At 50.0% G+C, this 22,701-nt stretch overlaps 1 protein-coding gene across 1 annotated transcript in view; it reads left to right on the top strand.

Annotated features, from left to right (window-relative positions):
* Positions 1-22,489, top strand: part of LOC146870723 (myosin-7-like) — a gene marked incomplete at its 5' end in the record, with an annotated part of 160,975 nt that extends 138,486 nt beyond the window's left edge. The window contains 7 exons of the mRNA XM_085644017.1: positions 2,383-2,691; positions 3,256-3,459; positions 4,262-4,387; positions 4,497-4,772; positions 19,986-20,081; positions 20,302-20,439; positions 22,369-22,489. Coding sequence (XP_085500143.1) covers positions 2,383-2,691; positions 3,256-3,459; positions 4,262-4,387; positions 4,497-4,772; positions 19,986-20,081; positions 20,302-20,439; positions 22,369-22,389 — 1,170 coding nt within the window. The remainder of the gene's footprint in view (positions 1-2,382; positions 2,692-3,255; positions 3,460-4,261; positions 4,388-4,496; positions 4,773-19,985; positions 20,082-20,301; positions 20,440-22,368) is intronic.
* Between the last annotated feature and the right edge of the window lie 212 nt (positions 22,490-22,701).

The following is a 22,701-nucleotide window of genomic DNA, read 5'->3' as shown; positions in this document are numbered from 1 at the left end:
ACCAATGTTTAAACCTTCACCTCATTATTAGCAAATACACCGTGGTGAAGGGGGGGCTTCTTTATTTGGGATTTATGGACTTATCTTCTGCTTTTGATTTGGTTAACCGTTCAAAATTGTGGATTATTTTGCGTGACTTGGGTTTGGACACTACTTTGGTTAATTTTTTGCACGACCTCCATCAAAACTTGTCCGCCTCTGTTAGGGTAACAAGGGAAGGAAGATGCACGGCGAAGTTTAGGTCAGGGAGAGGGGTCAGACAAGGCTGCATCCTGGCCCCTCTCCTCTTCACACTGTATATTAACTCCTTGGGGAAATCCCTGAACTCAGCTACCTTGGACATGCCGCGTATGGGGGGGCTACCTATTCCGGTCCTCCTATACGCGGACGACGCTGTCCTTATAGCTCGGACTGGTACGGGCCTGCAAAGACTAATAGATCACTTTGGTGGTTTTATGGAAGCCTTGGACCTAAAGATTAACACTGCTAAATCTCATGTTATGGTTACAGGTTCACGGAAGAAAAATATGAAGGTTAGGTCCTTCAGCTGTAACAGTTCTCCAATTTCGAGGGTACCCTTCTTTTGCTATTTGGGAGTCACCTTTGACGAGAAAGGAACTTGGGGTGCCCAACTGAAACTAAAGGAGAATGGAGTTAGCAGATCCACCACAGCTCTTATGCATTTCTCCAAAAGATTGGGTTCGAGACCCATGGAAGCCATGACTCGTATTTATAGAGCCAAATGTGTGGCAATTGCATCCTATGGGGCAGATATTTGGGGCTACGTTTCAGCCCCAGGCATCCAAATTGCAGAAAACAATTTTATACGAGCCTTGTTATCACTCCCGAAATCATCTCCTACATATTCAATCCATAACGAAATAGGCTTGGGACATGTCACTGATCTCTTAAAAATGTCCCCACTGTTATGTTGGATTAAAACCTGGACAAATGAGGAGATCACATTGAATCATTGCATTCTCAAAGATTGTATGACTCTGGATAAAGCAGACAGCATACCGTGGCTGGCGTATGTTAGAGCGGCATGCGCTAGGCTAGGGCGCCCGGATATGTACTCTTTTCCACAGAATCTTAAGAAAGAGGATGTAAGGTGGGTCAAGCAGCACTTTTGAAATATGTTGGAGGCTGAGAGGGAAACGGTTGAGCTTTGTAAACCAATGGTAAGATCATTTTACCAACTTTCGTCGTCCATGGCTATGGAACCTTATTTAAAATATGTAACCAAACCATATCATCGTTTCCTACTTATAAGGTTCAGGTTCAACCTGATACATCTTGTGCTTGGCTCGTACACAAAGTGGGGTACTCCAGAAGATTCCCCACCCTGCACCTGCGATTTTTTTTCCACACAGGACACTCTGCACCTAGTTATGCTTTGTGAACATTATTTGGTGGCCCGTAAAAAATTTCTTTTCCCTATCTTGAAAGACTTAAACTTTGCTCAGGTACGGCCGGCTCTATTATACCTACAGATGTTGAACTCTGTACAGGTCACATATGGTGTAGCTTGTTTTTTGGTAGCAGCCGTTAGACAAAATAAAACAAGACTTGTCCCAAAAATCAACCACCAAACCTGACACTTGCAAAAAAAAAATAAAAAAAAATAAATAAAAAAAATTTGGTGGGAATGTTTAAAATATACTGAAATGGGTACTCCCTATATCTATTTTTTAAACTTGTTCTTGTAAATCCTTTTTTAACATGTTTTTTTATCCAGGATTGGCAATCACCTTTAAACTTGTTTAATTGTATTTTAACCTTGTTTTATGTACTATGTATTGCTTTTATGGTTTTAATTAACCGAATAAAGTTCTTTGACTGACTGACTGACATGAGGGAAGCTTAGGGACCTTTCATTTCTTTCAAATGAGATAGCACCACAGGCTGTCACCGTTTATTGCTTCTGACACATTATGACCATTCAATCCACCCATAGGGTATAAAGTGGAGGGACAATTATCGTCCTTCAAATCAGATAGCATGATGACCAGCTGTGTATTACTTTCCTTTTGATGTAGATAGCATGAGGAACAATCACCAGCTTTCTTGCCGAGCTTTTAGAAACACAGACTTGGTAGGAAACCCTACAGACTGGGTGATACCTTCTGCCAGATTAATACAAAGGAGATTTGCTGTTTTCGGGTGTTGAGGCAAGACCCTCCTTGGCCTATACCTAAAAACATCAATTTGAATATAACTATCACCAAGACATGATTCTCTTTGGGCAGATGCAGGTACAATATTGCATCTTTCTCTGCCACAATTGCTTGATTTTCCTCCTTATCACTTTATACCCTTCAAATAAGATTTTGGACAGGTGATTTTTCAGGAACTGTGCACTTTGGTGTCTTTTTTCCACAGGCATCCCTGGAACACGAGGAAGGCAAGATTCTGCGGGCTCAGCTTGAACTTCACCAGCTAAAGGCAGACTTTGAGAGGAAGCTGGCTGAGAAGGACGAAGAGATGGAGCAGACCAAGAGGAACCATCAAAGGGTAGTGGACTCGCTGCAGACATCGCTGGAGGCTGAGACGCGCAGTCGCAATGAAGCCCTCCGCATCAAGAAGAAAATGGAAGGTGATCTCAACGAGATGGAGATCCAGCTCAGCCAGGCCAACCGCATGGCATCCGAGGCACAGAAACAAGTCAAGATGCTGCAGGGATACTTAAAGGTACCGGGAGCTCTGAGCACTTGTTTATTCAGACTTTCTATTAGATGATTTGTGAATCCTTAATCTCATAAAGGCATCCAAGTGTGGCTTTTGTACATGGATGCGCTGCACCTCCAGTTCGTTTTCTTTAGGGGCTCTAGTACTGCTTGGGACCTATGCTTTGTAAATTGGGCATCCTCTATTTTTGGCACCCCCTGCTGTTAACGGGTGCAAAGTTCCTTGGAGCACTGCCCTTTCACCTTGAAATCTGTTAGGGGGTGCTGTATAGCTCAGGCTTTCTTTCGAACCCTGGATGCCCTACTTTTTCCTCACCTCACTGTGTCATGGGGTGCTGTGCTGTTATATGTGCCCTGGACATGCCCCATCTCCCGCCTCCCACACTGCTAGAGAGGGCTATGCTGGTAGCTCTGTCCTTCATAATCTGGACATGCCTCACACCTTGCATCTCATAGTGTTTTGGTGGTGATCTGCTGTAGACATGCCCCTCGCAGAGGCTTTTAGAAGTCTGAATCTAGAATAAATAAAATAAATAAAAGTCCTTTCATATTCTGCCTCTGCTTTCAGAACACTCAGATACATCTGGATGACGTGGTTCGAGCAAATGAGGACCTGAAGGAGAATGTTGCCATTGTGGAGCGGAGGAATAACCTCCTGCAGGCAGAGCTGGAAGAGCTGCGTGCAGTAGTGGAGCAGACAGAAAGGGCCCGTAAACTGGCAGAACAAGAACTGATCGAGACCAGTGAGAGGGTGCAGCTTCTGCACTCCCAGGTGAGGTACAATGTAGAGTTTAGATAGAAGGACTATACAGGGGCATAACACAGGCCCCTGCATCCCCTGCGGTGCGGGAGGCAGCTGCAGGGGGCCCCCTCAGCACAGTACTTGGGTCTGAGTGCTCCGGATAAAATCCGGAGCGGGCCCCCTCTGTGTACATTGCAGAGGAGCCCCTTACACTTTTGTTACGCCACTGGGACTATACCCTGCACTACGAGGTGAGAAACATCATGAAGCTCAGAGAGGAGTAGTCTTAGATGAGGAACCACTTAAGAGCTCAGAGAGAGGGAGTAGCTTCTGCCCTTTCAGGTGAGGGACCACGTAGACCTTAGCGGGAAGGCGTATGCCATGCACTCTCAGGTGAGAAACCACATGAAGCTCGAAGAAGAGGAGCAGAACCTGCAGTCTCAAGTCAAGAACCACAGAGAGTTCAGTCAGAGAGAGGGAGCAGACCGTGCACTCCCATGTGAGGGATTATGTAGAGCTCAGAGAGAGGGATAAGCTCCTGCACTCCCAGTTGAAGAACCACTGGGAGCTCTAAGAGGTGGAGCATAACTTGCAATCCTAGCTTAGGGATCATAAAGAGAAAGACTCTCTACCAGCTAAGGCATTACTGAAGGTAAGTAACATGTTATTTACACCCATGGCATATCCCATAGGAAGCTAAGGATCAGTCACTCTGAGCTGAAGATGAGATAACAAAATGGCTACGTAGAGCACCAGACAATGATTTCCCTTTACCAGCTCTAATGAGTTAGTTTTTTGCTGTCTTTCTAACTGGTTTATGTTTGTCCTTCAGAACACAAGTCTCATCAACCAGAAGAAGAAGATGGATGCAGACCTTTCTCAGCTGCAGACAGAAGTGGAAGAATCCATCCAGGAGTGCCGAAATGCAGAAGAGAAGGCTAAGAAAGCCATCACCGACGTAAGGGTCCACCTCTCAGCCTTGATCCATGGTCTAGTCTTACTGTTCAGCAGTGTGGGCCAGCTACCCTAGTGTGAAGTGGCTGAGTCTTTGATGTTTTATCCTTTAGGCGGCCATGATGGCAGAGGAGCTTAAAAAGGAGCAGGACACCAGTGCCCACCTTGAACACATGAAGAAAAATATGGAGCAGACCATCAAGGACCTACAGCAGAGGCTGGATGAGGCCGAGCAGATCGCCATGAAGTGTGGCAAGAAACAGGTGCAGAAGCTGGAGACCCGGTTACAGGAGCTGGAAAATGAGCTGGAGGCCGAGCAGAAGCGTGGAGCTGAGACTGTGAAAGGCATGAGAAAGTACGAGAGGCGCGTCAAGGAGCTGACCTATCAGGTATGACGATGGACCGGCAGGAAAGTTCGGTAAGATAGAGGTTTTGTATTCTGGCATAGGTGCTACGTTTCAATCAGAGAGAAAAGAGTAAAAAAATATCTGCAGCTTTATAAACATGGCCCAGATAAAAAAAAACTATGGGTAGAGGTGTTCAAACCCACACATAGTAAATCCTCAGAGTTAAAGGGACTAATATGACAAGGAGAATGGGAATGAAGGAATGATCTTATCCTGGGGACCTGAGCCGGTAGGGTACCCCTGTCTCCTGATATACAAATGTCATATGTCAGGTCTTAGGGTTTAGACACTGGCTGACTAGACATGACAGTTTCAAAAGTCGGTGTGTAGTTCCCAACAGTGCAGTGTCTGAGTCAATCTTCTATAGTGAAACCAGATTTAAGCCCATCCCTGGTAGGTGTGTGCATGCAGGATATGTATTTGTAGATTTGTTTTTAATTAAGTATTTTAACACCAACCAGTACAGCATGGGCATTGGTGATCCCTGCCAGGCTAAGCTTATGTAATGCTATTGCATTTACACAAATTCCTTCTTAGTATAAGAGTGTCTAACATTCAGTGCTGCTTCCCTTTCGTAGCTCCACAACATGGATTGGTTGATCGCCACACACTCATATTTGTCAACTGTGTTAACAATGGTGTCTTATCTCTGGTCATATCATATTAAAACAAGTGCAGCATTACTAACTATCCACTGAAGCTTTCTGAACATATACGGGCCTATTCACAAACTTAATTCTGTACTACGTTTAGTAGTACTAAAACAGTACTTCTAATGTACTACAAAATGCTATTCCAATACTTGTGTGCAGAGGTCTCTGCCTCTCCTAGCATTTATGTGGGAAGATCTACACCAGACTGTGGCGATCTCGCCCACATAAGTATATGTTTTAGTGATAAATGTGGGAGGGACAGAGAGGAGTAGCTGCCAAATGAGGAGTACTTACAAATACAGGAGAGTGGTTAAGGTAGGGATAAGGAGGGGGCTAGGGAGAGGTTTAGAGAGGAACAAACAACCCCTCACAAAAAGGTAAGCCCATTGTCATTCACATACTGCTCGTCTATAGTTAATGCAGATAGAAGGGACCCAAAACAGTTGGAAATGTACTCCAGCTTAGAGGTAGAGAACGTCCAACACCACAAATAGCCAACCACTGGTAATGCAACACACTCCCAAAGAAAATAATCGCTTTAGGGACTTAGAATAAAACTAATGGTAAAACATTTCAATCATTTAAACTATGTAAAAATATAAATAGGTTTCATTTATTGTTAAACTTGTCCTTTAAATGAAACAATAATAATTTTATTTTTTAAATATTCAATCGGTTTCAAAGTAAAAATGTATGTGACATTAATATTTAATACAAATAATTAAATTGCATTTCATTGTATTCATCACTTTTGCTAATTTTTATTGCATAATGAAAAAACATATTTTTTACTTCAGGTGGGAGCATTTTTTATTTTAATGTCAGAAAAGTATTTTTATTTTAATATAATATATTCAAAATATTTACATTTTTAATTTAAATTAAGTTATTAATATTGTAACTTTTTTTATTGTCCATTTAAAATAAATATATCAAATGAATTAACATTAATATTTGACATAAGAGAATATACACGTACAGGAGCAAGGGCTATATATCTTGGTTCTCCGCCTCTAAAAACGTGAAAACATCTTCATTGGGTTTTATTTTGAAATGCTTTTCCTCCACCTGGAGGTTTAGACCACTGGTTTTAGCAGTAGTGACCAGGAATAGGGTTGAAGAAGTACAGTGAAAGTGGGGGAAAGTGAGATAAAATTGCTTCACTCTGCTTCTTGAACAAACTTTATTCGGAAGGCGTGGTAGCAAGGTTAAAAACAAAGAGGTGCTACTATAGAAATATTAGCTTTCTGTGGCACTATGCTGTGCTTGTGAAGGTCAAAGGTCGACATGTTTCAGCCCTGTGTCTTTGTCCAGGAGGGGTCGGGGGGCTTTCTTCAGGACCTACAGAAGAGTGTAGGGTCACAGAAACTTTCCAAACCCTATTAATGGTGGTACATTGACTCACCTTTCTTCTTGGTCACAGGTCAGAAGTACCTGTAACTTGCTTTTTGGTCACAGGTGGAATGTACCTGTAACTGACAAAAAGTAAACAGAAGATACAATTTCAGATGTGTAGTGTGTCACAAACATTAGTTGTAAGTGAAGTGGTACTGAGCCAGGTGGAGAAAACCAAGGAGACTTATGGACATAATCACGCAATGGTGATATAGCAAAAGAGGTACCAAAGAGGTAAAAACTGACAAAGGAAGAGCATGTTTGTTTAGCGATACTTAGCAAACGTATTTAAAAGCATCATGGTTTAACAAAAAGCGTGTATATTGTACGTGGTAATTCCCTGGAGTGAGTGGTGGTGATACTCGTGCTCTACATGGTATGCCGCTGCCCGCGTCCCAAGCAGTGGGACATCAGCAGGGCAGCATTCTAGTGGCCGCCCGTCGCGCGCGAGGCCTACGCCCACTTGGGTAAGACCCCCTATCATGTGAGCTGGAGGCGGGCCAGGGGGGGCGGGGGGCGCGGCTTACCCCCCTACTTAGTGGGCTCTCTCGCCCAGTTCCTCCTCTGTCTCCTGCGCGCCGCACCAGCCTGGACACGCGTTCGAGCCTCACCAACCTGGACACGCTTTCTCGTCGGTATTCGGATCGGCTTCCCCCCTCGGCGTCGTCGTGCCTTCCGGGAGATCTTCTACGCCGGTGAGTCTTGCTAACCTCCCCCACCCCGGCCCTGTCCCTGGGCATGACCAGGTTGACGTGGCCCGGATGGCCATGGGTGTGGGGGGCGCAAGCAGTGGCCCGTGTCCCTGCGGGCAATACGGGGATGGGTTGGGTGTCGTGGCGCGATTGCGGGGGGGCAGAGCGAGTGGAGGGCCAGTCTGGAACCGGATGGGTGCGGAATATTTCGAGTGGTAGCGGCCGGGCCCGGACACGTGGCCCCGGTGTCGTCGTGCGGGCCGTGCCTCCCAGTATCGGTGAGTGTACCCTCCGCCTACCGTTTTGCCCCCCCCCCCCCTTTTTGCAGGCACGGGGCAATATCGTGACGCGCTTTCGAACCCTCCCGGGACGCAGGCTGGCCAAGATGGATGTCGGGCTGGCATGAACGGTTGTATAATTACGGCTTAGAGAGACCCGACTGGCCCTAGATTAGGCGGGGTGTGAGCGGCAGGGGCCGTACGCTGCAATTGGCCACGCTCAACACCCGCAGGGCCTGGAGCTCGTTGGTAGAGCGCTGGTCTCAGGCCCCGGGGTCGTCCCCCGGTATCCCTGCCCTTACATAGTGCGGCCGTTCCGAGCGGGGGACCGGGGAGTGGGAGTAGGCATCGTTGAGCAGAGCGGAGCGCCCGTGTGCGCGTGTAGTGCGGGGTATTTTGAGACTACCTTCCCAATTTAAGTGTTGTGCGTACCAGGTATTAACATTGCGAGTTGATCGAATGTGGGGAGCTGGCGGCGCCCTGGCTAAGTCGTAGCGTAATTGGGGGTCAGTCGTCGCGGTGGGGAGGTAGGGGGAGAGAGAATGGATCGCGCAGGGCCCCGGTTTTATGCACGGGGCAGGTAGCGCGTTCAGCCACCAGCAGCACCTCATGACGGCAGTACATTATTTCGCACAATCGGGTGGCCCCGGGTTCGTCTCTCGTGTCCCCGGGCTTATGCTTATGCTTCCGGCCTGCAGGTTGAGATGTGGGCCGGTACGCTGACGCGAGTTGTGTTGAACCCAGTCGGCTACTGGGGGCCCTTAGTGGGACGGGGCACAGGGTTCGCAGGGTGCGTATGAGTAGCGCGGGATAAATTTTACACGTTTCATAGGAGTGGGGAGGGTGAGTAAACTGCCCAGATTTAAACACCACACCCGCGGAGCTGGGGAAGCGAGACTGTCGGACTTCAGCTTCCGAAGGGCATGGGGGAACTGGGTTCGAGTTTCGGTAACGACGCCAAACCCCATGTGATTATGGGCAAATCACTTAATCTCCCCGCACCCAACAAAAATACAGGAATGTGTGTTCTCAAGTAATGTAACTGGTGCTATGTATTGCGCTCTGATACCCGATTGGATTCGGGGCGAGGTCACGCTATTTAAAACTCTGCTATAAAATAAATATCGTTTTTGGGGAGAGCCCGGATGCTGTGGCGGGCCGCCGACGCCCTGGGCCAGGGCAGGTGCGCGTCATAAGTTCTCGCCACCGAGCACGGCGGCTTTCAATTTCTTCGCCCCTAGAAACCTGTAAGGCAGGGCAGGCATAGCCTGAGCAGGTAGGACACATTGCGAGGGAGGGGGGGGGGGGCTGCGGGGCCGGGTCTCGGTAATACGATCTCACCCCGTCCGCCCGGCCCCGCGGCCTCGGCCTCCCCGCCAGGCAGCGCCCAGACTGATGGGGGGCGGGACGCGCGCGAGGTAAGGATTGCTTCATCGCGCTGGCGTGGATGGGGTGCACGGGGGGTTCGCTCCACTCAGAGTGCGGCATGGGGGCCCGGCACTGCAGTGGGGGATGCCGAAATAAATACAACAATCTCTCATCATGGCGTGGTTGCACACAGTCATTACCCAGGGCGCAATTTTCCCGTACATTGGCGCATATGTACACAGCTGTACAGGTTTCCTGATAAATTATATTGAGCACCGTCAAGGTGTGTACATTGGGTGCAGCTAGTCGTTGTTCTTGCGGCGCTCATAGGGCAGGGGCTCGAGTCCCAAGAACGCTGTCGTCAGGTCTGAGAGTGGCAACCTGGGTCCAAGGCGCTACGCCTGGGTTCACTCCTCCCTGTCGGAATTGTATCTTAGCGGGGGGGCGGGACATCAAGTGTCTCACGCGGTGCAGTCCGGTGAGGCCAGCAGACATGCTGGCTCGGTGGGTCACATGCTCAGGTGACCCCAGGGGGGGGGGGGAAGCACATGCAGGATTGCCCCCGCCCTGGAGGTGGCCGCAGGACCTGACGCGGTACGGTCAGGGATGATGGTTGTTCGGCCAGGCCCCTTGCGGAGTGATTTTCTAGCGTTGCGCAGGGTAGCCGGCGCATTGGGTGCTTGCGAAGGGGGTTGAGGGTTAACTACTTCACCCCTTCTGGGCTGGAGGCCTATCCAGGTAGCTGCTAAGATGCTGTGTGTACGCCAGATGCTTGCCATTGTACTAATCTCCGTTCCTTTTTTCAAATTACAGATCGGTGAGGGAGCGCCCGCGAGTATAGGGCTAGGACCGGAGGCGAAGGCGCTAAGGGACGCACATAGCTGTACTGTCGGAGCATCGCCATGGAGAACATCGGGACACCGGGTCCACTGTTCTCACAAGAAACGTCGGTCGAGGAGACGCAGCCGAGTGCACCACAGGAAGGGGTTTGGGCGGACTTTATGGCGTTCGCCCGAGAGAAGGGCACGGCGTGGGCCCAAGGTTTTCTGGAGGGCCGCAGGGTGGAGGATTTGGGCGTTGTAGTCACTCCCCCCCCCTCCGAGGGCGCCCCAAGCGTATCCGGGTCTGAGCCCTGGAGGTCCACCCGGGTGCGCAAGCCCACATCAAAAGACATGCCGGAGGCCCAGCCGGCCAGGAAACGGCAGGCGACCGCACCACGCTCCGGCCTCCCGGTGGTCGCAACTACACCGCTACACGATTCTGCCACAGGACTAACTGACTTGGCCCAGATGGGTAAAGCCATGGACCAGATGCTTGGCCTCATGTCTGTTTTTCAGAGCCGCCTCGATGCGCTGGCCGCACCGCCAGCTCTGGCCCTCTCACCGGCTCAGGCGCCCGTCCTACAAGTTTGGGCTGGGCAGAACACAACCACTGAACGACGCAATGGTGAGCGGGGGGGAGCGTTGGGGTTGTCAACACCAGGGGAGGCCGGCCCTTCCACAAGCCTGGCGGCAGGCACCCCCCCGGCCTGCGCGGCGGCACCCCCCCCGCCCGCACAGGCGGTTACCATACCACCCACCCCCGGTGCCGCGGAGCCTGCGCCCGTTGCATCAACAGTTGTGGCGGCGTCCGGCGGTGAGGGTGTAACCCAGGTCCCGAAGCCCCTCGTTACCCAAGCACCGCTGGCATCGGGCCGCTGCTCCCTGGCGTGGTTGGTGCCGCAGGCCGCAAAAGAAGGGATCTGGAGGAGGGAATATATAGACATCCTGACATTACTTATGCATGGGTCAGCTGGGGTGGACACGAGGAAGATGGGCCGCAAGGAGGAGGAGAGGGTCAGGTACCAGCGGTGGCCGGACAAGACCATTGAAAACTGGACATCTGCATTCAATATATTGGCAGCGGTTATAGTGCAAAAATTCCCCGATCAGAGTGAGGCCCTAATGCAGTACGCCAGCACCATACAAGAGGAGGCGAGGCTCTCGGTGGGGTTAGGGTGGTTCTACTATGACCAGGATTTCAGGAAAAGAATGGCCATATGCCCAGACCTGGGGTGGGACCAGAAAGAAATTCAGCTTTGGGTAGAACACATGTGCCGCCCCACCAGGGAGAAGAAGGACCAGGGATATAAAGGGCAGGGTGAGGCAGCTGACAAAAGGAAAGACTACTTCCCCAAGCGCTCCTTTAGGCAGCCTTTTCGGGGTGGCAGGGGGCGGGGCCAGCGGCAGGGCAGGAGGTTCAATTCTGGGACGTGCCGCCTTTACAATGGGGGCAATTGCACCTGGGGCAGGTCATGTAAGTTCACACACAACTGCAGCAAGTGCGGCGCGCAGCACCCCGCCTCTTCCTGCTCATCCAGCCAGAGCGCCCCGCAGCCCACAGCAGCGACCAAGACTGACGCCCGTATCTGAGATCACACCCGGGCCCCCTCCCTCCCTGTCAGCACCCCTCCCTCCCACACCAGTCATGCACCCCGCTTTTCAAGGCTCACCACAGAGCGCCATGGCCCCTGTCAAAGGTCCTTCACCCATCATCCTGGGAAATATCCTTCCACTCATTAGGAGGTATCCACTGCTCAGGGACAGACCGCTCCTGGCGGGGGGGTTTATCGATGGGTTCAGGATTCCCTACAATGGGCCAATGGAGTCTAGAGATGCTAGGAACCTCAAATCAGCTAGGGATTTGCCCGGAGTGGTGGACCAAAAGGTGGGGAAAGAGTTGTTAGCGGGTAGGGTAGCGGGTCCTTTCAGCGGCCCGCCCCTGGACAACTTTTTAGTGTCTCCTCTGGGGGTGGTGCCGAAAAAACAACCGGGCGCCTACCGTTTGATCCACCACTTGTCCTACCCTGAAGGAAATTCGGTGAACCACTGGCTGGACGAGGGTCTTTGTTCTGTAGTGTACTGCTCCCTGGACATGGCCATTGACATGGTCAGGAGAGTGGGGCAGGGGGCGTGGCTTGCGAAGGCGGACATTGAATCCGCATTCCGCCTGCTCCCGGTTCATCCAGCCAGTCAACATCTGCTAGGCTTCAAGTGGGCAGGGCAGTTCTTTTATGATCGCTGCATGCCGATGGGCTGTGCCGTATCCTGCGCCTACTTCGAAGCCTTCAGTTCGTTCCTTCAGTGGGCCTTGGGGGAACTACACGGGATCACGCAGGTGACCCACTATCTGGATGACTTCCTATTTTTTGGTGCGAGTGGGTCGGATGAGTGTGCAGTGGGTCTGAGTCGGTTTGAAGAGCTGGCAGAGTTCCTGGGTGTTCCCCTTGCCCCAGGTAAGACCGAGGGCCCTGCGCAGGTACTGACCTTCCTCGGAGTGGAGCTGGACACGGTAAAGGGCGAATCGAGGCTCCCCGCCGAGAAGGTACTGGGCTTGTTACAGGACATCCAGGCGCTGCTGGGCAAGGACAAAGCGACCCTCGGGGCTGTCCAGAGCTTGATTGGCAAGTTGAATTTTGCAGCGAGAGTGATTCCAGCTGGCAGAGTGTTTTCAAGGAGACTGGCAGGGGCCACGGCAAAGGTGACCCTGAAGCACCACTTTGTAAGATTGACCGCAGGTTTGAAGGCTGATCTCGCCATGTGGGCGGAATTTCTTAGGGACTTTAACGGGACGGTGATCTGGAGGGCCCCTTGGATAGCCAGTCAGGAGCTCTGCTTGTTTTCGGATGCGTCTGGAAGGGAAGGTTTTGGTGTGATTCTGGGGGATGAATGGTGCGCGATGCGATGGCCCAATGCTTGGCGGAAGAAGAAGGTGACGCAGAATGTGGCAGTGTTGGAGCTTTTCCCAATTGTGGTAGCACTGCACCTCTGGCGGGCGGCTCTGAGCAATAGGAAGGTTGTCTTCTGGTCGGACAACATGGCGGTTGTCCACGCCATCAACGGCCTGACTGCCTCTTGCCCGCTGGTCCTGAGCCTACTGAGGGAATTAGTCAGGGAGGGCCTGCGCAGCAATGTCGAGTGTAGGGCACGGCACATCGCGGGGGTGCGGAATGTGGCAGCTGACGCTCTTTCTCGCTTTCAGTGGCTCCGGTTCCGGGAGGCCTGGCCGCGGGCGAGGGCGGAGATGACACAATTCCCGGCCCACCTCTGGCGCTTGCTTCAGTGGGAGAAAGACTGAGGAAGATGGGTGAGAGGTCCCTGGCGCCGGCGACACGGCGGAAATACGACTCGCAGCTAGCGACTTTCAGAGCTGTGAGAGAGGCGCTGGGTGCCTCAGCCTTAGGGGCGGAAGATCAAGTGGAGGCCTTTGTGGTATGGGCCAAGGAGACCGGCAGATCGCACTCTTGGGTCAGCGGTCACTTGCCAGCGGTGCGCCACGATGCTAAGCTAGATGGTAGGGGCGACCCCGCGGGATCATCCAAGATCAGGGCGGCCCTGAAGGGCTGGGCCAGGGAGGAGGTCAGACAACCGGACACTAGGGCACCCATTGAATACAGAGACCTCCAACTCCTCTTAGATGTGCTGCCCCTGGTGACTTTCTCACCGTTTGAGGCCAGCTTGTTTTCCACAGCCTTCTGCTTGGCATTCTTTGGCGCTTTCAGGGTCAGCGAGCTGGTGGCCAAATCTAAGGAAGACTTGTCTGATTGCGCGCTGGGGATTGCGGATGTGACCCTCAACACAGCACTGGAGCTACGTATCCGCAGATCCAAAACTGACCAGTTGGGGAAGGGGAAGACAGTGGTGTTACAGACCCTAGGGGATAACAGGTACTGCCCGGTTCACTGGGTCAGGGAATACCTTGCTTCGCGTCCAGAATCTCCTGGTCCCTTTCTGATTCACGCGGACGGGTCCCCCCTCACTAAATTTCAGTTTGAGCGTCTACTAGGAGCTTCACTGGCAAGAGCCGGTCTAGCGGGGTGCGGGCGCAGGTTTTCCTCGCACTCCTTTAGGATTGGTGCTGCTACTTCAGCGGCCAAGGCCGGCTTGGGCCCAGAGGGAGTAAAAGGGGTAGGCCGCTGGGAATCGGACTGTTTCAAGAAGTATGTCCGTCCGTAATGCTGTGGCACAACCCGGAGCGTTGTTCCCGCTCCAAGTTTTGTTTTTGTCCATTGTCAAGAATGCATCTTTTTGTGTGTGCAATAAAGATACGCTTACCTAAAAGCCGTTTCATCGCTTTATTGGCAGGTCCCCGGGTATGGATGGTAGGCCATTCCTACATCTCGAGGATGGAACGCTGGGCAGCCCACAGGAACTGGTCGCAGAACTTTGGCACTACACAGCTTGTGTGGTTGGGTTCCCCGGGCATGAAATGGAGTGAAGCTCGCGGCATGATTGAGCAGCGCCTGGCAGTTGCAGGGGTCCAGCCCACTGTTATCATCTTGCACTTGGGGGGTAATGACCTGGTTGCCAGGGGGAGGAGGGCTCTGCTACTGTCAATGCAATCTGACTTACAGGCCATCAGCCAAGCCGCGGGGTCATGCGAGGTTTGGTGGTCTGAAATCGTCCCCCGCAGGGTTTGGAGAGGGGCTAGGTCCCCGGCGGCGGTAGAGCGGTCCCGTAGGAGGCTTAATAGGTCCATGCAGAAATTCTTGGAGCGCAGGGGCATGGGCTTCATCAGACATGCTTTGATCCAAGAGAAGGTTGAAGGGTATTATGAGGCTGACGGGGTGCACCTGTCCAGGGTAGGCATGGACATGTTCCTGCTGGATGTACAAGAGGCATTGGCTGGCAAGGGACATCAGTAGCACTTGTTAGGAGAGGGGGGCTCTGGCAGCGACGGTAGCCTCCCCAGAGCTGTGGCGGAGTTACAGGGCGATCTGGATGCAGACTGGTACAGTAAGGGTACCTCTGCGACAGGCGGTACAGTAAGGGTACCCCTGTCCGGCACAGTAAGGGTGCCCGAGCCAAGGTCCAGGAGCCGATGGGGGTTCTGGGAAGACCGCGACGGCGCCCCGTTAGTCCTTCGGGCGGTTGGGGGGCCTGACCAACCGGGGGTGGCCACAACACGCTCCGCCCCTGTCGGAAGGGGCGGGAGTAGGAGGCAGATCACGTGACCCAGTGGACGATCTGCAAATATTTATGTGCCACACTGCCGGGCATCGACCCACCGTGTGTGCTGGCTCACCAGGCGGGCGGGCAGCAAGGGGCTGCCTGCCCTGGATCGCCCGTAAGATAACCCAATTTTATTATCATACTGTGTTGTATGAAATAAACCTGCAGCAGTTCTTCACCCACAAATAAAGTGTCAGTGTAATCTTTGGGTGATGTCCGTGTATGCGTGTTGACTGAAGCGGATGACGGTGTGGTCACTATGCCGCTGCCCGCGTCCCAAGCAGTGGGACATCAGCAGGGCAGCATTCTAGTGGCCGCCCGTCGGAGCCTTCCCCCCTTGCTGCCTCGCGCGCGAGGCCTACGCCCACTTGGGTAAGACCCCCTATCATGTGAGCTGGAGGCGGGCCAGGGGGGGCGGGGGGCGCGGCTTACCCCCCTACTTAGTGGGCTCTCTCGCCCAGTTCCTCCTCTGTCTCCTGCGCGCCGCACCAGCCTGGACACGCGTTCACCCACCCTTTCCTCTTACCCCACGTGTCAGGCACAGCGCGTTATTGTAATGTTTAATTTTTTCTTTTGCGTTGCAGGCGGAGTTACAGGGCGATCTGGATGCAGACTGGTACAGTAAGGGTACCTCTGCGACAGGCGGTACAGTAAGGGTACCCCTGTCCGGCACAGTAAGGGTGCCCGAGCCAAGGTCCAGGAGCCGAAGGGGGTTCTGGGAAGACCGCGACGGCGCCCCGTTAGTCCTTCGGGCGGTTGGGGGGCCTGACCAACCGGGGGTGGCCACAACACGCTCCGCCCCTGTCGGAAGGGGCGGGAGTAGGAGGCAGATCACGTGACCCAGTGGACGATCTGCAAATATTTATGTGCCACACTGCCGGGCATCGACCCACCGTGTGTGCGGGCTCACCAGGCGGGCGGGCAGCAAGGGGCTGCCTGCCCTGGATCGCCCGTAAGATAACCCAATTTTATTATCATACTGTGTTGTATGAAATAAACCTGCAGCAGTTCTTCACCCACAAATAAAGTGTCAGTGTAATCTTTGGGTGATGTCCGTGTATGCGTGTTGACTGAAGCGGATGACGGTGTGGTCACTATGTAGGGGAAAAGTGCGCTTGGCTGTAAATCTCATGCTCGGCAAGGTGCCCCTCGGAAGTACAACTTCAGAATTCGCGGTGAGATAAGGCTCGGGGCTTCGAAGGAGATAAAATAAACATTGTTGAAACTAGTCGCTCTTATTTTATTTACGGCCCGATCAATATATCAGTGTCAGCCGGGGTGGGGGGCGCAGTGGTGTATACAGAAATGGCGCCTTCATATGAGAGCCCCTTTAAACATACCCCAGTGTTGCCGGTGTACGGCTTCCTCGGGGGACCGGCGGGCGAAAGTCCTACAAGCCGGTATAAGAGGAGAAGTTTAGTACGTACAGCTCTTGGATTAGGGAGGGGTGCCCTTAAGTCTTGCAGAGTATGACAAAGCTCACTTGGACTTGCAGGCCTTCGATTCCAGCCCACTTCCCGTGACGGAGCCCTAGTGACGCGGGCATGTCGCGGGATGATCTTAAAGGCCGTAAATGCATTTGCATAGAAGATAGACTATGTGCCGTGTATTTAGTGCTCCTTTTGGGAACAGGCACGTTCAATAATATCAAGGGACAGAGACTTATAGAAAAAATGCATACCAATGTTATCCACATATGTATAAAATAAAAAATATATAGTAAAAAAGAACACTGTTATGCTGCCTGCCTTTCTTTGATTTGAAACTGGAAGAAAGAAATTGAAAAAGAAGTCTCTCTACTATTCTGACGATTACCTTCATCTAACATCATTTTCGGCAGGCAGCGTAACAGTGTTCTTTTTTACTATATATTTTTTATTTGATACATATGTGGATAACATTGGTATGCATTTTTTCTATAAGTCTCTGTCCCTTAATATTGTTGAACGTTCCTGTTCCCAAAAGGAACACTAAATACACGGCGCTTAGTCTATCTTCTATGCGAATGCATTTACGGACTTTAAGATCATCCCACGATGCGCCCGCGTCACCAGGGCGCCGTCACAGGAAGCGGCCTGGAATCGAAGGCCTGCAAGTCCAGGTGAGCTTTGTAATACTCTGCAAGACTTAAGGGCACCCCTCTCTATGTCAAGAGCTGTACGTACTAAACTTCTCCTCTTATACCGGCTTGTAGGACTTTCACCCGCCGGTCCCCCGGGGAAGCCGTACACCGGCAACATTGAGGTATGTTTAAAGGGCCTCTCATATGATGGTGCCATTTGTATATACACCACTGTGCCCCCCTCCCCCCCCCGCCCCGCCTGAAACTGATATATTTCTTGGGCTGTTAATAAAATAAGAGCGACTAGTTTCAACAATGTTTATTTTATCTCCTTCGAAGCCCCGAGCCTTATCTCACCGCTAATTCTGAAGTTGTACTTCCGAGGGGCACCTTGCCGAGCATGAGATTTACAGCCAAGCGCACTTTTCCCCTACATACCATGTAGAGCACGAGTATCACCACCACTCACTCCAGGGAATTACCACGTACAATATACACGCTTTTTGTTAAACCATGATGCTTTTAAATACGTTTGCTAAGTATCGCTAAACAAACATGCTCTTCCTTTGTCAGTTTTTACCTCTTTGGTACCTCTTTTGCTATATCACCATTGCGTGATTATGTCCATAAGTCTCCTTGGTTTTCTCCACCTGGCTCAGTACCACTTCACTTACAACTAATGTTTGTGACACACTACACATCTGAAATTGTATCTTCTGTTTACTTTTTGTCAGTTACAGGTACATTCCACCTGTGACCAAGAAGCAAGTTACAGGTACTTCTGACCTGTGACCAAGAAGAAAGGTGAGTCAATGTACCACCATTAATAGGGTTTGGAAAGTTTCTGTGACCCTACACTCTTCTGTAGGTCCTGAAGAAAGCCCCCCGACCCCTCCTGGACAAAGACACAGGGCTGAAACATGTCGACCTTTGACCTTCACTAGCACAGCATAGTGCCACAGAAAGCTAATATTTCTATAGTAGCACCTCTTTGTTTTTAACCTTGCTACCACGCCTTCCGAATAAAGTTTGTTCAAGAAGCAGAGTGAAGCAATTTTATCTCACTTTCCCCCACTTTCACTGTACTTCTTCAACCCTATTCCTGGTCACTACTGCTAAAACCAGTGGTCTAAACCTCCAGGTGGAGGAAAAGCATTTCAAAATAAAACCCAATGAAGATGCTCTCACGTTTCTAGAGGCAGAGAACCAAGATATACCACCCTCGCTCCTGTACGTGACTGAGGGTATTAATGACAGCTAGTATACCTGACCCTGGGATTACAGGTACAAGTGATCCATTCCCCTTTGATCATTAACCTTTGACAGGAAGCTGAATGGATCAGACCTCCTCCATCCCTCCTTTGATTATATAATAAGAGAACATACACCATTAACATGCTGCTAATATGCTCCACTATTAGGCAGGTTTTGCCTGCTACTCTAGAGAAGACATGGGTTTTCATTAGTTCATCACCACAGCCCTAACTCTCGACATACCTTGGCTATTGGGGAATTGTTTATATAGGGATAATCTCCATTTGCTAGCCTTAGCATGTACACTTATAACTTCCTGTATATTAATAACTAGATTATCATCCCCAAACACTAACATGGTTACGCCTGGGACATCTAGATATCATCCTATGGCTCTTCGTTTGGACACATACTGAGTCTATATTTTTGCTCTTTTGTGAATGCTGCCGGAGTCATTGCAAAGGCTACTGTATCATACCGTACCTTTTCATCTGTTTAAAAACTAATAAACATATATATAAAAAAACTATTTAGATCTGACATAAAAAAGTAACCTTTTTTTTAGATTTTTTTTTAATAAACTTCCAAACTTTTCTGAATGGACCATAGGTAGATCTTCGCCCCCATTGTAGAGGTCTCTGCCAAGTGTGCGGCACATCAAATATGGCCATAATATCACTAATTCTGCAGTTGTATTTGGCTTTTTTTCTTTACAAACGCCAGCCTATTTTAGGTGGTGGGGACATGTAAGCCTACACTTTTGAGTAGCTTCACACTTGTAAATGGTAAATAGCCAACAGTAGTAAAGTTGCTCACAATTGTAAGAATAAATTGACTTGTAGTAAATCCACACATGTAGATTTACCTTTGTGACTAGGGCCCATATTTCCTTAATAATGGCTGGGTAGATAGTGAAGCTCAGGATTTTACAGTCACTTCATTTGCTGAGGTCCAGACCATGGAGTGGTACCTCTACATAGCGTTTAAACATGAAGGGTGGCTTTGAAGAGATGGCTCCTTTACAGGACTGGTTTTGACCTTCTTTATTAGGCTTCTTTTTGCAAATGTTTTTTTTGCCAAGCAGCCATATTGGAACTCCTTCCAGTTGGACCTCGGGTCCATCCCATTCATGAGTCTATTTTTACTCACGTTTCTAAAGTTACTGTGAATGTCTCAAAAGGGCCACAAGTGTGTCCAAACAATGTAACTTACTGTTCTCCTAAGACTACTGCCTTTAACAGGAATGTCTGCTCTAATAATAAAAAATAAAAGATAATTACTGAAGAGGTGGATGCTAAAGTCATTCCACCTTGTGGTGGTCTGAATCACAGACATCCTATTTGGTGTCATATTTAATGGGGTTTGGAGTTCAAGATGGAAGTGTGCAAGTCAGAATGAGAACGGGTATTTTGCTCTTTGAAACTGTGTAGACCAATGAGTAAGCTGATGAGCTGTCACTCAACTTTCCCCTTCCTCACCCTCTTCTGTCACCCTTCTTCACAGACTGAGGAAGACCGCAAGAACCTGACACGCCTGCAGGACTTGGTGGACAAACTCCAGCTGAAAGTCAAGGCCTACAAGAGACAGGCAGAGGCGGCGGTAAGTGACTTCCCCTTTAATTGTTCACTCAATCTGTCGCACTAGAGTCAGTGAAACAGACAGTAAGTAGCCTCATCCATACGTCATTCCAATTGTTCACCAAGAGGCAACAGACAGGAGGAGGTATTTATTTAGTGAAAAGTCCCTTGCATAGTTCCATTTCTCTCACAAGACAAAGACAGACATTATGTCACTCATTATTTCACTTTTCTTTACCCAGGAGGAACAGGCAAACACCAACCTGTCCAAGTTCAGAAAGGTTCAGCACAAGCTGGACGAGGCAGCTGAGCGGGCGGATATCGCCGAATCCCAGGTCAACAAGCTGCGCGCCAAGACCCGCGACATCAGCATCAGCAAGGTAAGAGCTAAAGGGCCTATGCTGATCACAACTGGGGCATGGGTACCTATGTATACCGCAGCAGCTGAGGGAGCATGGTGAGTGTTGAAGGGCTTGCCTTGATCACAGCTGATGGGTGAAGGGAGGACATGAGCAAAGTGAGAGCCAAGTGGGGTCTGAGCAGGTGAAAGGCGATGGACCTGCCTTGATCTCAATTGGGACAGGTGGGAGAGAAAAGGTGAGGAAGTTGAGAGTTGGAGGGAGAAGTGGTTTATGGGAAAAGTGAGGATTAGGGGCCCTGATGTTGGCTGCATGTGCAGGGTGTTAGCTACAGATCACTAGAAGGAACATGAATGACGAAAGGAGTGAGTGCCTTTTCTATCATGGGAACAAGACTAGCAAAAAATGTGAAGCTCAGTTTAAATATAGCTTCTGGGGTGATCACTGGGGTGGGGCTGCTTGAGTGAGGTAAGAGCTGAGAAGCCTGTCCCAATCGCTGGTTAGAAAGGATGATTAGGCAAAGTCAAAACTGGTGCTGCCCTAGTCACTGGGGCGCGGGGTGGTGCCATGTATGATTTGAGGACACCGTGAAGGCTGCTGACATTTGGAGGAGGGTTGAGAGCCGATTCCAGTCCTGAAATCTGGGTGTAAACATAGGCACATGAGGAGACCCAAGGCTCTTGCCCTTTATGAGCATGAACTAGGGTTAGCCAGAGTAGCATCCCTCATCTCAGTAGTCACAAAGGCAGTGGCAAGCATAGTAAGTAAACAACCATTTCCATTCATTACTGCATTTTCTCTAGTTGATCAATAGCAAATAGGAGTCTGATAAGGAGCTAAGGAGAGCCTGTGATGTCATCCGGAGTCACAGGGCGTGTGATGCCATTTCCACAGCCCCTTTGTAAAGAACAAATCATGGGACGTTGTAGACGTATCTTTGAAAACCTCATTATTTTCCTGTACGTACAGTTGTGGTTCAATGCTTACCTTTTAATTTTCTAGTTCTTTGAATCAGCCAACACGTGTTTCACCCTTTGTGACTTAGAAGCACAGGGTATTTTCAAGGCTGGTCATAGAACAATATAATAAAACATTAGAACATGTAGCAGAAGTGATTTCACATCAGGTACCCCTTCCACTTCAGCATGAGAAAGATAACACTATACTTACGTTCCCACTGCACTCCAGCCCTGATGATCACTGGAGAGTTGTATACACATTGAAGGAGATGATAATCCTGATCACATTTTAGGGAGAAATGAGCGGTGTGAGAGCTAATAATGGTATCTCTGGTTGGGTATCCCGCTCCTTCTTTTTATGTGGTTGGGTAACCTTAATCTGGACTAGGACTTCTTAATTGAGAGTGTATATCTCGATCAAGGCTGTGCTAAGACTTAGCCAAACCACCGACGAACATAGAAAAACCTTTGTATATCCCTAGTTGGACCATGAACATATTCCTTGCTTGTGTGGAAGGGGTAGTATTTGCCACAGCTTTGAACTGTGGGATGAAGAATCAATTATTCTTGAATCCTTAAAGGTATGTTGAGTGACAGTGAGTGGGTGATCAATGGTACAGCTACTGTTTGTGCAGTTGATTCTTCTGGACCTCAGATTGCATAGTGCCTAGAAGCTCCTCAATATCCTGAATTTGTCCCAAAACGTCTGGGAAATTACACTCATTCTGGATATTATCAGCAGGGGCATAGTCTAATATTTTACACTCTTAGAATAAATGAATTAGCGGAGGGGCGAGTATGCCAGTGGCATCGCTATCTCTCACTCCAATCGCACTGCTCTAGCTTCTTGAAAGGGATATTGCTTTGTTGTCCCAAAGGCTGACCCTGGCTCCTGCAGGAACTGGGCTCTGGTCTGTGCATGTTCCATGCTTCCTCCTCTGTTGCTTGTTCTTTTCTTCCCCTGTCTCGAACGTCTTCTCTTTCTCTGCAGAAGGGGCTGACCGAGGAATAACTCTTCTGAGGAGACGGGTTCTCTGGCTTTATCCTTGCTATCATCTCTTAAATCCTCTTCTCTGTGTCTTATGTAGAATAAAATGTTTTTATGGAGCACACACTGTCTCTGGTCTCTATTTGCCTTTCTTCTCTCTCCCAGCTCCTTCAGAGTTTCAGCAGGTGGGTGGGGTCTTAGATGGCAGCAGGAGAGAGGGATCCTCAAGTCGAAGCAGGTGGGGAGGCTCCTTAAACCTCAGGACGTATGTACCGAACCCCTTATAGCATGGTAGAAGACAAGCAGACAGGCTCCGTAACAACCAATAGGATCTTT

This window comes from Triturus cristatus, chromosome 1_1 (assembly GCF_964204655.1).
Source record: "Triturus cristatus chromosome 1_1, aTriCri1.1, whole genome shotgun sequence".
In the NCBI taxonomy this organism is placed as follows: Eukaryota; Metazoa; Chordata; class Amphibia; order Caudata; family Salamandridae; genus Triturus; species Triturus cristatus.
The sequence above is the reverse complement of the archived record's forward strand: the minus strand, read 5'-3'. Positions and strand labels throughout refer to the sequence as shown.